The following is a 15,350-nucleotide window of genomic DNA, read 5'->3' as shown; positions in this document are numbered from 1 at the left end:
GCTTATTGTTATGAATATGATTTATTTAAAAAAAAAAATTTCTGGAAAAAATAACTTTACAAATAACTTTCTGAAGCAGCAACCATATAGCACCCACACAGCTTTGATTTGTTCTATAATTTAAAAAAAAAGTCAACATGTATTATTAGTTGCTTAAGAATTAGAATTGGGCTACAAGCACAATCAATCAATCAGTCTTTATTTATATAGCGCCAATTCACAACAGCGTTATCTCAAGATGCTTTACATAAAGAGCAGGTCTAGACCAAACTCTTTAATTAAGAGAGAGACCCAACGATTCAGGAATTCAAAATAAAGGATTCAAGAATTCCCACATGAACAGCATCAGATATTATATTGAGCAACAGTGGAGGAAGAACTCCCCTTTAACGGGAAGAAACCTGGAACAGACCCAGACTCAATGTGGGCGGCATTGTGATGTTTAAAATAATAATAGTAATACTTTTTATTTAAAGGCACATTTCAAGGCACTCAATGACACCTTACAGTAAAAACAATAAGATACATTAAAATGGCAGAAAAAATAAATATAAAAAATACATTCAAAACAGGCAATGGAAAGTGCCGTGAGTCATAGAGGATATGTAACTTGGAACAGGTGGGTTTTTCTCTATACATCATGTTGCTATAACATCAAATTCATGCCTTGGTTTGGTTTGACGTGTGAACTGGAGTGTGAAAAGAGGAGGGTTGTGAGGGGAACTATGGCTGACGGAAGAAAGTGTTTCAAAGAAAGCAAGAGAAACCACACGTCCCTCACCTCAATTTCTTTTTCTCATGACCTTGGCAGTCAGAGAAAGGTGCCATATTGAACTGAGCATAGCATTATCAATACAATGGAGCTGGGTGCTCCCAAGTATTATCTAGTAACTTCATTGATCCAGTGCCCTTGATCCCAAACTATGGTACAGCGTCCCCTAGGAAACCTTGATAAAAATGACTATTCGCTTCTATTGGCTGGGATTTAAAATACAACTTGACAAGTATGATGTTTTGTCACACGGTCTTTGGCGTCAGCAACCACTCAGTATATGTTGAAGCCTGTAAGTATAGCTGGCATAGCTGAAATGCTTATTGTTAATGAACTCCCCCTAGACATATTAATGGACCTTTTCTCCCGTGCTACCTGTGCCATGATGTTGATTGTCATGATGTCTGCACTGCAGTCGTTTTCATGCTGTTCTTGCTGAATGTCAACCGCTGGAGCAATTTAATCAAGCAGTTAAGCGGGGTTCGATGCTTTGATTCTTTACCAGAGTGTGGTATTTTCCTTCAAAGATAATCTTTTGCTCTCACCTCAAAAAAGAGTGTATAAAAATCATTGTCAGTGAACATCCGAAGAAACCTCCTGTGATAAAAATGAATGCATATCTATTCCTGTGCAGAATTGGCTGAGGAAAGGGAAGGGGCTCTGGTTGGGGTGGATGCTCGCCATCTGAAACAAAACAATAAGTAAACATCGAAAATCAGTTTCTTAGAATCACACAGGTATAAAGTTCATCTTATCGTGTCACATGTTATGGTTATGTTTTCCCGTTTAAGTCCATTGTGACCTTACCATCGCACTTTGGAGTGATAACACTTGAGGCATTATCCCTATTGTTGCTGGTGGTGCAGGTGAATCTGACATGCTTCTGTGTGGTGTTGAGAAATGCTAAAAGAGCTGAAGAGCGGCCATTAGAATCCCACATGTTGAAGGCAGTCACATTGGGAGTATCAATCTGCCAGGAGAATTCAACATCTTTATCCGCTGAAGAACATTGCAGCCCCAACCAACAGCCTTCTTTTGTAGCTGTGCTGGTGATGATCTTTGTGGTCGGTTTCTGAAGGCGCTCTGTGGAGATATATGTTGGAAGTCTTGGTTAGATGCAAGAAAAATATTTATTAGAAACACACTGAACTTGAGAACAACATGAGAAAAGTCTGTTCCCCAAAAGTTTTTTTTCATTTGTTTTGATTTTATAGGAGTACAAAGCTTGGCACTGATGGGATGCACAGAGAGTTTATAGCTATTGCTCATTTTCAACTCTTGGCCCTAGTTGGGCTTTTACATGTACAGTGTAATTAAAACATACAGATGTTAGTAAATGTCATAAATTACAATAAAATAATTGTACAATACACAAGAAAACACACAAACCATACACTGATAATAATTAGTACAATTATCTAAAAATGGGAAAGGCTCTGGTTTGCTTTTTGCCAGGACTTCACCGTTGTTGTTAACGATTTTTCTTCTTACTTTAGTGTAGCGCTGGTCAAATAACAGCCACATGCTGCCATAGTTATTGTCATCTGTCTGTATACGATCACTCCGGTATAGTTTGTTGTTGTTCACCCACCTTCAGTCGATCGAAACCAACACTTTGTTGTTATTGGCCACCTGAGCTGTCAGACAAACAATCTGAACCAATCAGATACTGTTTGTGCCACCAGGTATCCGCTCCTTGATTTGGGAGCGTCTTTGGGAAGTGAAACCCTCCTGGACTTTCAGATTACACCTGGACCTTCAGACTATACCTGGACCTTCAGACTACACCTGGACCTTCAGACTATACCTGGACCTTCAGACTATACCTGGACCTTCAGATTACACCTGGACCTTCAGACTACACCTGGACCTTCAGATTACACCTGGACCTTCAGACTACACCTGGACCTTCAGATTACACCTGGACCTTCAGACTACACCTGGACCTTCAGATTACACCTGGACCTTCAGACTACACCTGGACCTTCAGATTACACCTGGACCTTCAGATTACACCTGGACCTTCAGACTATACCTGGACCTTCAGACTATACCTGGACCTTCAGATTACACCTGGACCTTCAGACTACACCTGGACCTTCAGATTACACCTGGACCTTCAGACTACACCTGGACCTTCAGACTACACCTGGACCTTCAGATTACACCTGGACCTTCAGACTACACCTGGACCTTCAGACTACACCTGGACCTTCCCTCACCCGGTGAGTTTGACTTCACTGTAGCATGAACTGCCGCTTTAGCAGCTTTCCACCTGACAGCTTCTCCCCGAGTGTTTTCTCTGCATGTTATTTATCATGATCATTGCTAAGTTAAAGGTGCACTGTAAAAGAGAGACCAACTGAATTTATGAAGAGAAACTTGAGACTTAAAGTCATTGAATGTCATGCATTTACACTGCTGTATTGAAAGGCCTCTGTTTTGCTCCTTGATTTTGATCATTGTTCATTCCTTGACTAAGTTCAAGTATTTTTTTGTTTGAAACGTTGAATACATTACCAGTAACCACAACACTGTGCTGTGTTTATTGATTCTCAATCAGCTCTGAGCTGAACCTACTACTAGCCCTATATGCTCTTCATTGTAGCCTAGCATAAATAAATAGTATATAGTAAATATTATGTTCTATCTTAAGTGCTACATTAGCATTACTTTTGGTTGAGTATTTCCACCGTATATTCATTATTTTTAGCTACTTCTTAACCATGTACATTCATTTTAGCTGTTGAGCTGTTGGCTGTTTAATTAGTTGAGCTACACCATGTTAAGATATAGTATCCCCATCCCTACCCCCCCGGTACCTGCTGAAATACCCCAGAGGGTACAAGTGCCCCTGGTTGGGAATCACTGTTTTAAGATGTCGAGTTAACTAACTGAGAATATACATTGTGCGACAAGATTTATTCCCCCATCACGACATTCAACATGCTGACAAAAGGACACCAGTGATACTTACGTCTCACTCTGAGCATAATCTTGTTTACAGTGTCGTGTTTCTTTGGACTGAGGTCCACAGTGTATTCCCTCGCATCCCCTGCATTCAGATTGTGAATCGTCAAGTCACCTATTGAATGAAAAACATCGGTGAGACCTTGTCAAGCCAGAATTAAAGTAATGATTCCTTTATACTGACTGGTGATAGAGTTGTCTCGTACCTGTGATGATGTTGAGGCTGAGTCTCCCTTCATACCGAGAGACCCGATTAACACTTAACTTTTCGCCGCGATAGGTGGCAATCCACGTGTCGTTTGAGAAAATTGACCACTCGATTGTGGTGAGATTCCACGATGGGTCGGCTCCCGAGGGCAAGGTGACATTATCCCCAAGGTACCCACAGACTTCCTTGAGGGATTCAACTAGTGCCACTGTAAAAACATTTTGAATAAGGTTCAGCATCATCGCACACAGTTCCTGAAGTTTTCTACGGAAATAAACTGGGGGAAAAGCAGCACTTCCCCAACAACAGATGGTCAAAGAAAGATAGCAAAGACAACTGAGCATAACATGCAGCTTCAGCTTGATTTGGCGGAGGTCTTTACATGTGGGGTATTTTAAATAGAAGGGAAGGAGTCTTTCACCAAAATCATTATAATCCATCATCTGGAGCCCATGAATATCTGTGCTGCCAATCCATTATGTAGATTTACAGAAATTTCATTGAGTAACTGAAAACTTCTGGTGTTGCTAGAAGAAATGTGTTCAGATCACCAAAGTCTTAAGAGTTTTCATCCACTGGACACCACTGGGGGCGATCCATGTGTTATGACCACTGATGGACAGGTGAAGGAAAGAACAAGAGACAACATGGAGCGCAGGTGAGAGCAGGAACATACAGCGTTTAATGGTTGGAAGTACCGGCATTACTTTGAGTTTGACTCGGTAAAAGGTGACAAAAATATTAGCGTCCGCTGTTCACTGTGTGTGGGAAGAAAACCTTCATCCACATCAAAAAATTCCACCTCAAATTTAACCAAGCACCTAGCTAGCCGGCACGGGAATGTCAAACCCCCGGTTCCCCCCACCGACATGCCCGCTGCGGCTACCACATCCAGTTCCACCGGGCGAAACTTGGAGGGCCCCTCTCCTGCTAAACAGGTGAAACTAGACTTGAGAGCGACAGGACTTAGTGATGCAATGTGCATAAGTTTATGTGCATAAAGTTAAAAGACTGAAACTGATAAAACAAGTTTTAAAAAAGACAGTTTCATTTGATTCAATTTTCTATAATGGAATATGCAGAAAGAATAGAATTAGGCTGAAAGGTCTATTGTTTTATAGTGTATTCAGGTTGTGCATCATGTTTTTGAAAAGTAACTAAGTAAAGTAATTAAAGTACCTAATTACTTTTAAAAGTAAGTAATCAGTAAAGTAACTGGATTACTTTCTTGGAGAAGTAATCAGTAATCAGTAACTTATTACTATTTCCAAGTAACTTGACCAACACTGGTTATGACCCAGTTCCTAATGCTTTTGGGATCATTTCCTGTGATGTTTCTGTTGCAGGTGGTGGCTCCCGATTGGCTGAGGACCTGATGGCGTCCACCTTAAGAGTGGCACCTGCTCAGACCATCCCCACTCCTTTTGCTTCTCGGCTGGCAACGGGATCCCGCTGTGCCAAATCTTCAAGTTGATATTAAATGTGCACTTAAAGTAGTACAAGGTGGTCGTAGGGGTGAGAAGCCTTTTTCTTTTTCATTCCTTTTTCTCTAGTTTTCTCTTTAGGGAGATAGGTAACAGGCCTGTATTTTCTTTCATTTTATTTAGTTGATGTATTTAATAAGATGTTTTGCTTATTGCTTTGGTCTGATCTCACCCTGAAGCTGAAGCTACTCACAAAAAACAACTATTTGTATTGCATTTCCTATGGCAAGGGTCATCCTTGGGAGCATGGAAAGAGAGTCATCTCCCTTGTGTTGCGGGTGTAACACCATGTAATAGTTTTTAATAGATATTTCAGACTAGAGGGTGGACTGACTGACAGAACGGCATTGCTGTGCCTCGTGCTGACAGCATGGCAACTGTATCATTCAGACATTTTTCAAAATAGGGTACATGTGAATACGCATGTGAATACAACATGTATAGAATACATATGGATTAAGGTGTATGTTAACGCTCAAAACTTCCAGGACATAACTTTTAAAATGACTAATATACTTTTGTGAGGTCCCTCGAGGCATTTTTACTGACGTTAAAACACGTTGAAAACCACAAACTTCACTTCCCACTTTTAGTCTGTTGATGCGAGATTATCTAAAATAACTAATATGCTATACTTCCCTTCTTTTAGACATTTAGAAAATAAAGACCTTTTAACAAACGAGTGATTAAAATTCAGTTAGTATTAATAAATATCCATCAATTTGTAGCTTTAAACTTCAACAGCTCCACAGTTGGAGTATTTCTGTGGTACAAAGTCAGCAAGTTACTTGTTGTGTTCTGAATCGTTGTTTTAGGTTCTTTTGGGTTCATATTTTCAGAAAGAGAAAACTGAGCCTACCTTGAATTATTAGAAGGACGACAACGAGTGGAAGCTTCATTACGACTAACACAGAGGGAGCAGGGTGCGTCTCATGACTTCCTTTTTCTTCCGCTTTTGTGCTGGTGACGAGCCTAACTAGAGGTTTTTGGGTCAATTCCTCCTACATATCCTCTAAATTCTTTAAGGCATGTCTCAACAAATTGAATTGTTGTGTAATACATTTAAATATATTTATAGACATTTATAAAACAATGGAAATTTTTGCACCTCATCCTTGCTCCACACACACACACACACACAAGTGTCGCTTCCCGTTGACGCGTAAAAAAAAAAACTAGACAGCTTGTGACTCACATGAGCTGAGTAACTTCAAATCATTTATTAAAAGCCTTTACATGAAAAAAACCCAGTGTAACAGTAAATAACAAGCTTGCTTTTAAAGACAGTGTTCTTCAGAGACAAGTGTTAGGAACTTGGGTTTCAGTACAACAAAGTGAAAAAACAGAAAAATACAACTTCAGGAAGTTGCATTGAAATGTACAAGTGTGTAAACTGCTTGTGGTTGGAACCACAATCTCCATCAGTAATATGAAAAGGACATACTTGAGTGACAAAAGACATTAATGTGCACACATAACGGCCTATGGCTGAATGAACCCCTGTTGATCCTCACTATACACAGCAGGGTCATTATTTTTTCAGAAGCCAAGTACTTCTATTAGCCTAGAAGCGGAACGATTAGTCGACCATTTAATAGTTAGTCAGCAGAAAACTAATCTGTAACAAACTGATGGTTTGTGTAAGTACCTTTTTTTTTTTTTTTTTAGCAAAAACACCCAAAATTGTTTTCTTTGCTTGATGTAAAACTGAACATTGAAGAGTTTTGGACCATTTCTGTCAGTCAGTTGCTTTTAAGCAATTTGATAAAACAACTTTATGGGCAGTCGAGTTCCATTGTGGGTATTGTAGGTGCCAGACTTTGCCCAGAAGAAGAATAAAAAAAAAAGGGCAAAATCTGCCCCCCCCCCCCACTATCTCTGACAGTGTTATAGAAGTGCAATGCTAAATTGGTGGAGAACTCTTTCAAAGGGGGCACAGGGCACCTCTACAAGACAGGGCCACAAGGTTGGAAACAAGGACGTGTTTTAATTTATATTCTACTTCAGCAGTGAAGTTCCTCAGAAAAAAAAAAAAAAAAACATAATACAATTAATCAGAAATTACTTACATGGGGTCAACTTGGGGCTTTTTGGCTCCCTGGACAGTTGCCCACTTCATCATCTGGATGATGATCCAGCCATGCTCAACCACACACACACACACACACACACACATACATTCACACACTCAATTTGCAAAATGTCAAAGACAGTAATTAACATCAAGCTGCCAAAAAGAAGCACACTGGTGATACTTGGCTGTCTTGGGCTCACCAAGTCCAATTCAAACCTGTAGAGGTGGAAACCTCACTACTAGTGTTACTGGACATAAACCTGTCCTATACTGTGCCTACATTGTGCTTAGAATTATCATTATTATTATTATTATTATTATAGTTTATCTATAGTATATCTGTTCTCAGTGCAAGCCATAAAAAAACACATTTGTGGAGGTGGAACGGAAGGAAAACAAACAATGTGTTTATGAAATGTTCAGTACATCAAGTCCATCCAGTGTTTCTTACTTCATACTTTTCAGTGGAAAGTACGGATAACAACTTCTCAGAAAACTAAGCAGTGGAATCAACAACAGAGGAAGCAGTTTTTAAACAGTTTCTTTGATTCAGTGAGTGAATCCACTCAACGTCCAAAAAGGTGAGAAAAGACCAGGGGATCTTTTGGTTTAGTTTCAATGCCCGATTCTGATTCCTGTTTACAGCCTGTAAACGCCAAATTCAACAGCAAACAAGAAGTTCAAGTAAAAAGGGAAGAGAGAAGTACGATTAGCTCTGACGGAGAGAAAAAGCGAAAGATCAGCCTCATACACAAGGTCAGCTGTACAGTGTTACTGCACATTCAAAAGACTTGATTATTTACCACAGACAAATGTGGTTAAAATCAAATTCATAGACTCAGATGCTCATTTTTTAACTGAAGGTCCATTCACTTTATGGTGAAATGCTACTAAGAACAGCCCTACTTGTTAGTATCATGGGATCACAGTCAGAGTTTGTTCACCAGAACTCAAAAGAGGAACATGGTCAGAGACGGATTTTAGCCATGTTCGTTTTGCATATTTGGTAGTCACACTTATCAACGAATACAGATAATGAAAAATAACTATGTAATACAAAAAGGTATAAAAAATACCCTGAAAGCACTAAAATTAGTATCTTTGATTCACCACCCTCCCTCTTCTGTCTTAATACTCTCCCCCCTCCTACACAGACGTCTCTGATTGGAGCTTCATGACAAACTTGTGGCTTTTGGGGTCGATGAACTCCTCGCCCAAGTGGAGAAAGGGGAGGGCTGTCACCGTGACAACCAGGGAGAAGTCGAGGCGTCTCAGGGAGAAGACCTGACCTTGACGCAGAGCAGACGTCACCGGCTCTTCACTCACTAGTGTCCACTGGCGCCCCCTGCTGGTGTCCAGGTACTGCAGGGTGGGACCCGGGCTGAGGTACCGCTCCAGGAAAGCCTGACACACAGGAGAAATATGTGCAAATCAGCTGATCAATAGTTCCAATAGTATACAGTCAGTAAGAGTTTGATGCAGTTGAGAAACGATACCAAGAAAAAATGTTGCTGTGATTTTAATGGTTCAAACGTTGTTTAAAATGTAAATATTAAGTCTTTCAATAAGCTGTACAATGATTGAGCTTATCAATACAGAGGATGTAGCTATTTTTGAATAGAAAATTTAAATATGCAAAATTAAATGTGTTTACTTATCTTGGAGGACACCATTTCTCACAATTTACAGAAAACAGGGACAATTCAGGTGAGATGGCGGCTTAAAATATACAATACAAGTTTAAAAGTTGAGGTGAATGCAAAAAAGTTTAATATGTACTGTTTTTTTGTTGAAAGGAAAATTATGAAATGGAAAAAACTAAGATACAACTTAGACAATTTCAAATCTAAAATGGAACTAAATACAGATTGAAACTGCCCTCTTTACCTTGGGGGTCATGTTGTGCGTGATGCAGAACTGCAGGTGGTTGATGATGCCCTCCATGGTGTGGTACGACTGCTGCCTGGTGGCGCGGAGGTACTTCTGCATTGCCCGCGCCAACGGGGCAAAGATGGCTTGGGCCGCCTCCCTGGGGTCCATCACCTCCCGCGGGTGTTTGGGGGAGGAGGAGGCGGACGGCTCGTCGTCCTGGTGACGCTTAATGTGGGTGAAGGCTTCTTCTACCGCTACCACCAGTCTGGAGGGAGACAGGGGAGAGTGAGTGAGACACTAACTTCGATTTAAAGCTGCTATAATCAGTATTTTGATGGGTCACATGACTGCACACGGTGTGAAAAAGGTCGGTTTTGTTTTTACAATCTGCTTCTTTAGTGTTCTGGCTCACTCTCACAGCTCTCAGTGTCATTTCCAGCAGCGAGACAGATCCGATAAACTCCAGACCATTTGTGTGAGTGTGTTCTCACCTGGCCTTGCGTTTGCGAACCCTCCGCTCCACCTCCGCCTCCTCGTAGTAGTACTCGTTGTGAGAGTTGTCTCTTCTCCGAGCAGCGGCCGCGATCATGGTTCTGGACTGACCTGTCGAGTTATTGGTGCCGTTTTCTGAAGAAAGAAACACTTGTGTCATTTACAAGTTGATGTCTATTTCTCACCCCAGTTCAGAGTATTTTAAATACACACGGTAATAAGAAATGTTCTGATGCAGAGTGGGCTGAATAGGAAAAGGTTAAAGACGAAATGCTGGACACAAGGTGGCTTTACCTTCCCCCAGGTTGTAGACCTTGAAGGCAGACATCTTCTTGGAGAGGATGGACTTGGGCAGGTTGAGCAGGGCGGGGTTATAAACTGGGAAGTCGCTGTAGTACTGGTCCAGGAGCCACACTGCTGCCCGCTGAATACTGAGAAAGAGAAGTTAAAGGTGCATATTTCAAAACAGAGAGCCGTTATCAGCATATATCACACTTGACATTCTGTCAGCTTGGTGGTCGCTTTTAGCGTGCACATGGAGGAAGTGGTGGACCGCTTCAGGTGTGAGAACAGCCACTTTTCACCGGGCTGCATGCGAGCGGAAAGCCCAACATCTGATAAATGGAACAGACAAACACAGACTGGCAGAGTGATGAGAAAAGGCAGGAAGGTAATTATAGTTATCTAGTCTAGTTTAAAATGAAACCTGGGGGCCATAAAGTAGCTAAAACATGCAGGCAATGACATGTTTGTTTCAGGAACATGGTGACTGAATTACGTCCATTCACACTGCGTGGAGCTGCTGCTGTAACAGCATCGCATTTTGCAGGATCACCCTGAGATTATTAGTTCTTATAAGTGTGACCTAAATATGGCTGCAGGTGCGGTGCTGCTGTGTCGGACTGCTTTCGGTCAACCGTTTGGCGGCACGGCACCGCGCCCACAAAGGAAGCAGCGCGAGCAGCACATTAGTAACAGATCAGTCCTCCATCTATGCTTAGATGCTTAGAGAGGATGCATTCAGGCTCAGAACTGAGTGTAGGTCAACACGCAGTCACTGTAGTTACTTCAAAAAACAGGAGGAAATAAACTATACACCAGTAGTGGAAGGAAGACTGAGTTTGTCCAGGGGAAGAGGAAGTTCTTGGATCTGGTCTATTCTGCTTTTTGGATCATCAGAAAAACAAATGGACAATATTTTTAGCAGGGATGGTGAAAAAAGGTATTTGGCAAAATCATTTTCTACGTTTTAGAAATTTGTGTGGATGTGGCTCAAAAATCACTTTGAACCAAAGAATCCATATATATATATATATATATATATATATATATATATACACATATACATATATACACACACACACACACACACACACACACATATATATATATATGCGCCCTTACACCATACAGTTCAGGAGTGATGAGCATTGACTGTTGCTTTATAAGTTATAGTGGTCCTATCCACAACTAAAAGAGATGAGTTAATCCTAGGCATGTGGCTGAACCTCCCACCAAGCAACTCTGTTTCTATCACTGTGAACTAGTAAGATCTTTTTGTGAATCTCTGAATCTAGAGTGAAAATAAAGTCAATTTAAAATTAAAAATCATTAAGGACAAACATTCCTGATGTTCCACATTCACTGACCTGAGATAACCCACGTTGTAGAAGTGACTTGTTCCGTCTGTGGTCCTCACAACCTTCAGACAGAAAGCCGGCTGCAGGTGCCTGACCTCCAGCAGCACCAGGGCCAGGTACTGAATGAACAGCAGCGCATCCACCAGAGACGCTGCGTATCCCACAATCCCCCTGTAGTCCGTCTCCCTGGGCTCCAGCACCCGCACTCCGTAGAAGAGCCAATAAGACGCAACAAAGAGGAAAACCAACGCCAGCAGCAGAGAGCGGAAGATGAAGAAGCGTGGCAGAGTGGCTCTGGGCGGGCGGAGGAACAGCGCCCACGTGGAGATGAGGAGGATCAGCAGCTTGAAGGCCAGAGAAATGTAAAGGCCCTCGCATGGTGTGCCACAGGGTTCCAGTGTGTCCCGCCACAGGAGCTGTGGGAGGGCCAGAAAGGCCAGAGGACTGACCAGAGCAAAGAGCCCCAGCACAGCGCCCAACGCTGGGCCCAGGTAACGGCGCCAGTCCAGCGGCAAAGACTCCTCGAGGTCCTTCGAGATCCGCGTCAGGTCCTCGTTGGAGATGCTGTCCACAGAGGTGCCTGTGACCACCGTGGTGGTTTCGCCCCAGTTGTCATCCTGGAGAGAGAGGAGAGCAGAGAGGAGTGTCGGTGATGCATCGCAGAGCGCCGCGTCAGAGGAATGATTTTAAAGGATTTCAGTCTGACCCTGTCGTCTCCTCTGGTGGACTCTGCGTCCAGCGGCGGCTCTGCAGGAGCCTGGATGGTCACCGATTTGTCTCCACGGATGCTGATGTCACGACTCTTGGAGCGATGCCTGTCCCTCCTCTCCCTGGAGGGAAAAGAGCGTACAAGTCAGGCATGGTTACATTACCTGCTACACATTGTCAGGATTACTGTATAGCTCTACAGCTTTAAACTCACTGTTTTCAGTCTAAGCATTAAAGCCACCATCTGTCAGACAAAACTATTTGAAGACATTAACTTGGGCTCAGGCAGATTAGAACCTTTTAAAGACTGAACAAGACTCCAGATGAACCAGAACCTCTGCCGTCCTCTACCTGTGTTTGCGGGAGCTCCGTGAGTGGGACGACTTGTACGAGTAACCCGAGTACGTGGACTCGTTGTCCATGTCGGAGGCCGGCGGTGGGCGGGGTTTCCGGGTCCCTACAGCCCCCGAGCCGCCGCCTTTCTCCCAGACCACACCCAGCTGGCTCTTACGATCACTGATGGACTTGGAGGAGAGGGCCAGAGGGAGGCGCAGCAGGTCCACTTTACTCCTGAGGGAATCTATCTTGGAGGCCTGGGAAACAAAGGGAGGATGGGGGAGGAAGACTGGGAAGATAGATGATAGAAAAGGCGAGTTTGGAAGAGGCAGAAAGGGTGTGACGGAGAGAGAGTGGAGAGAGGAGAGTGAACAGAGGGGAGGCAGAAAGACGAATGAGGAGAGAGAGGGAAGGGCGAAAGGATAATTTGTCATATCAGACAGGAATAAAAGCGTCTCAGAGGGAAACATACCAAGCAACAGCAACAAGAAGAGAGGCTGTATTGTTAAACGTTGGCACTCTGCGGTGTGTGAAAGTGTGTGTGTGTGTGTGCTTTCAGTCACACAGGACATAGCTGGGCCCATTCTTCCGCTTTGAGGGAGTTTTATGAGCAAACTCAAGTGATTTGGCCCCGAGAGTGTTCTCAGCCAATAAAGGGCAATTACGCCAACTTCTATTCTGGGCTACAAGTCTCCGGTGTGTGCACGACATGCAGGGGTGGAGGCAGAACATCAGAGCAGCTCTAAAATGTTCCCGTTTCACACGTGGGGCGATTCAAGCGAACTTGCACGAGCTCGGCGACCGTCATAAGAAATGAGAGCATCTTTTCGTTTTTGTCGTTCGTCTCCAGAGTTTTGTTTTGGGTCCATGTTTCATACGCACTCGCCCAGACGCCGCATTCCCCAACTGTCCCCTGCGGTCTCCAAGGGCAACGGAGCTTAACTCCCACAATGGGGATGAATGGGAGGCTAGGGGTGAGAAAAGACAAAGGGGGGGTAGTTGCCATAACAACCAGATCATCAACTCCACACCCCCCTCCCTCCTCTCCTTCCCCCTCAAATACACACCTCTGAAGACAGAAACAGACACGAGTCTTTAACCAGGCCAGTCTGACTCGATCCATTTCTCTACAAGTCTGTTTTCTGCTTCATCCTCCATTTTTTTTCCAGTTTCCAGCTGGACGGTGTTTTTCACAAGCAGATGCTTTCTGAGCCGGACGTAGAACAAACAGACTCTTAATCTAATAACAAACCTCAGCGCGCTATCAATTTGTGTCCATCTTCCACGTTAAGACACTGCAGTTTGCAGAAATGGCTTTCATGTGATTCACACATGGACTCGCGAGCAGACACACAAGCAGGCGTACAAGGCCGCACTCATGAGGCACTGAAGAGACGTTTCAGTTCCAGGGACAATACTTCGGTTTCTTGAACCTTGGGGTCGAGACCCAGCTAAAGTTGCCGTTTAGCCATCAGACTTGATAAACTAAAGGCTGCACATCATCCAGAGTCTGATACTTTGGGATAGCTTTTGTTTGTGCAGTAAGAAAATGAGCCCAAGCTACACAGGAGTGGCTTCACAATGGTGGAAATATCCCAGAGTGGTCGAAGAGACAATAGAGTAGAGTAAAAAAAAACATGTTGTAGATGCTGTTAAGAGGAAAAAGAAGCAGGAGAATCTACTGGATCACTGTCACTGTACTCACTCTCTGGCTAAAAATGGAAATCACACAGATTCTCCAGTGACATGAAGAGTTATCTTTGGGTCTGTGCTGCAGACTTATCAAGTATGCCAAGAGCAGGAATGTGTTCATCAGACAAAGCTGGACACAAGACACATTTTACTGACTCACACGGGAAAAATACATCTTTTTGTCTGTCTGGCTTGTTTAGATTTCTCTAAAACATGCCAGAATCCACAATCACCTCGCCAATTTAAAACCACAGTATTGTCCCATAGACATGCAGTAAACCAGCTCAGAGACAGTCGATCCCATCGATCCACCGATGAGCCACCACTGATTGATTTACACTGGGATCTGTGTTCACCATCATCTGGGATGGAGGAAGTTCCACGTGCAGCGTGATAAACAGGACAAACAGCGTTACCGCCCTGTTTGCCAAGAAGTTTGACTTCAAATCTTACGTTTTTTCCAAATCTCTCTGCTGATGCTGGGATGATCATTCAAGGACAGTTGCTTTGATTTAGGATTTGCATCATGTTGGGATTAGTTGGATCACCCCACTCTTACTGTTACACTTAAAGAAAAGTTTGTTAACTGCTGAGCTGTTTCTCTTCGCCCCTCAGTTTTGGGTGGAATATCTCTTTAAGTGTTCTCTCTGGCCGTACAGCCTCAGGTGGCCCGGGTGGCTCCCGGGGGCCTCCAGGCCTCAGGGTGGCAGTGGGCCAGCGAGGCGTGGCTGCGCCTCAACACACACTCCTGTAGGCAACCCAAGCCCAGGCTTCGAGGCCTTTCCGACACACACACACACACACACACACACCCGGCGTGATCACCAGCGAGCGAGACGATAAAATGGAAGCAGCCGCGGAGACAAAGCAGAAGCACCTCCAGGATGGAGAGGCGCCGCAGACTGAGCGCACACGCGTGCAGACACAGGGAGGCAGAATCCGGCAGGACGCGCCGCGCGGTGCCCACTTTGGCACCCGGTGCGTAAAAGTGCAAAACGGACGAAGTGCGCGGGTTCAGATTATGAATAAGAGTCTGAGGGTCTGTGGACAAACGCGGAGTTGCACGACCACACTGGGGGCGAAATCCAGCTCTGGTGAATCT

General features: G+C 43.6%; 2 protein-coding genes across 2 annotated transcripts; both read right to left on the bottom strand.

The window, feature by feature from the left end:
* Positions 1-2: 2 nt before the first annotated feature.
* On the bottom strand, positions 3-6,372 carry LOC139222849 (CD48 antigen). The gene is made up of 5 exons (XM_070854740.1): positions 6,294-6,372; positions 3,949-4,158; positions 3,750-3,857; positions 1,580-1,855; positions 3-1,456 (listed from the first exon to the last, which is right to left on the bottom strand). The coding sequence occupies exons 1-5, from the start codon at positions 6,331-6,333 to the stop codon at positions 1,314-1,316; spliced, it is 777 nt and encodes a 258-aa protein (XP_070710841.1). The 5' UTR covers positions 6,334-6,372; the 3' UTR covers positions 3-1,313.
* Positions 6,373-8,652: 2,280 nt separating this feature from the next.
* LOC139222848 (vang-like protein 2) lies at positions 8,653-12,855 on the bottom strand. The gene is made up of 7 exons (XM_070854739.1): positions 12,572-12,855; positions 12,219-12,342; positions 11,522-12,129; positions 10,167-10,303; positions 9,872-10,007; positions 9,396-9,645; positions 8,653-8,912 (listed from the first exon to the last, which is right to left on the bottom strand). Exons 1-7 carry the CDS (start codon positions 12,640-12,642, stop codon positions 8,655-8,657), a joined length of 1,584 nt encoding a protein of 527 aa, XP_070710840.1. The 5' UTR covers positions 12,643-12,855; the 3' UTR covers positions 8,653-8,654.
* Positions 12,856-15,350: the final 2,495 nt, after the last annotated feature.

The sequence above is a fragment of the Pempheris klunzingeri genome, chromosome 23, assembly GCF_042242105.1.
Source record: "Pempheris klunzingeri isolate RE-2024b chromosome 23, fPemKlu1.hap1, whole genome shotgun sequence".
NCBI classification, from domain to species: Eukaryota; Metazoa; Chordata; class Actinopteri; order Acropomatiformes; family Pempheridae; genus Pempheris; species Pempheris klunzingeri.
This window is presented reverse-complemented; position numbering and strand designations above follow the sequence as displayed.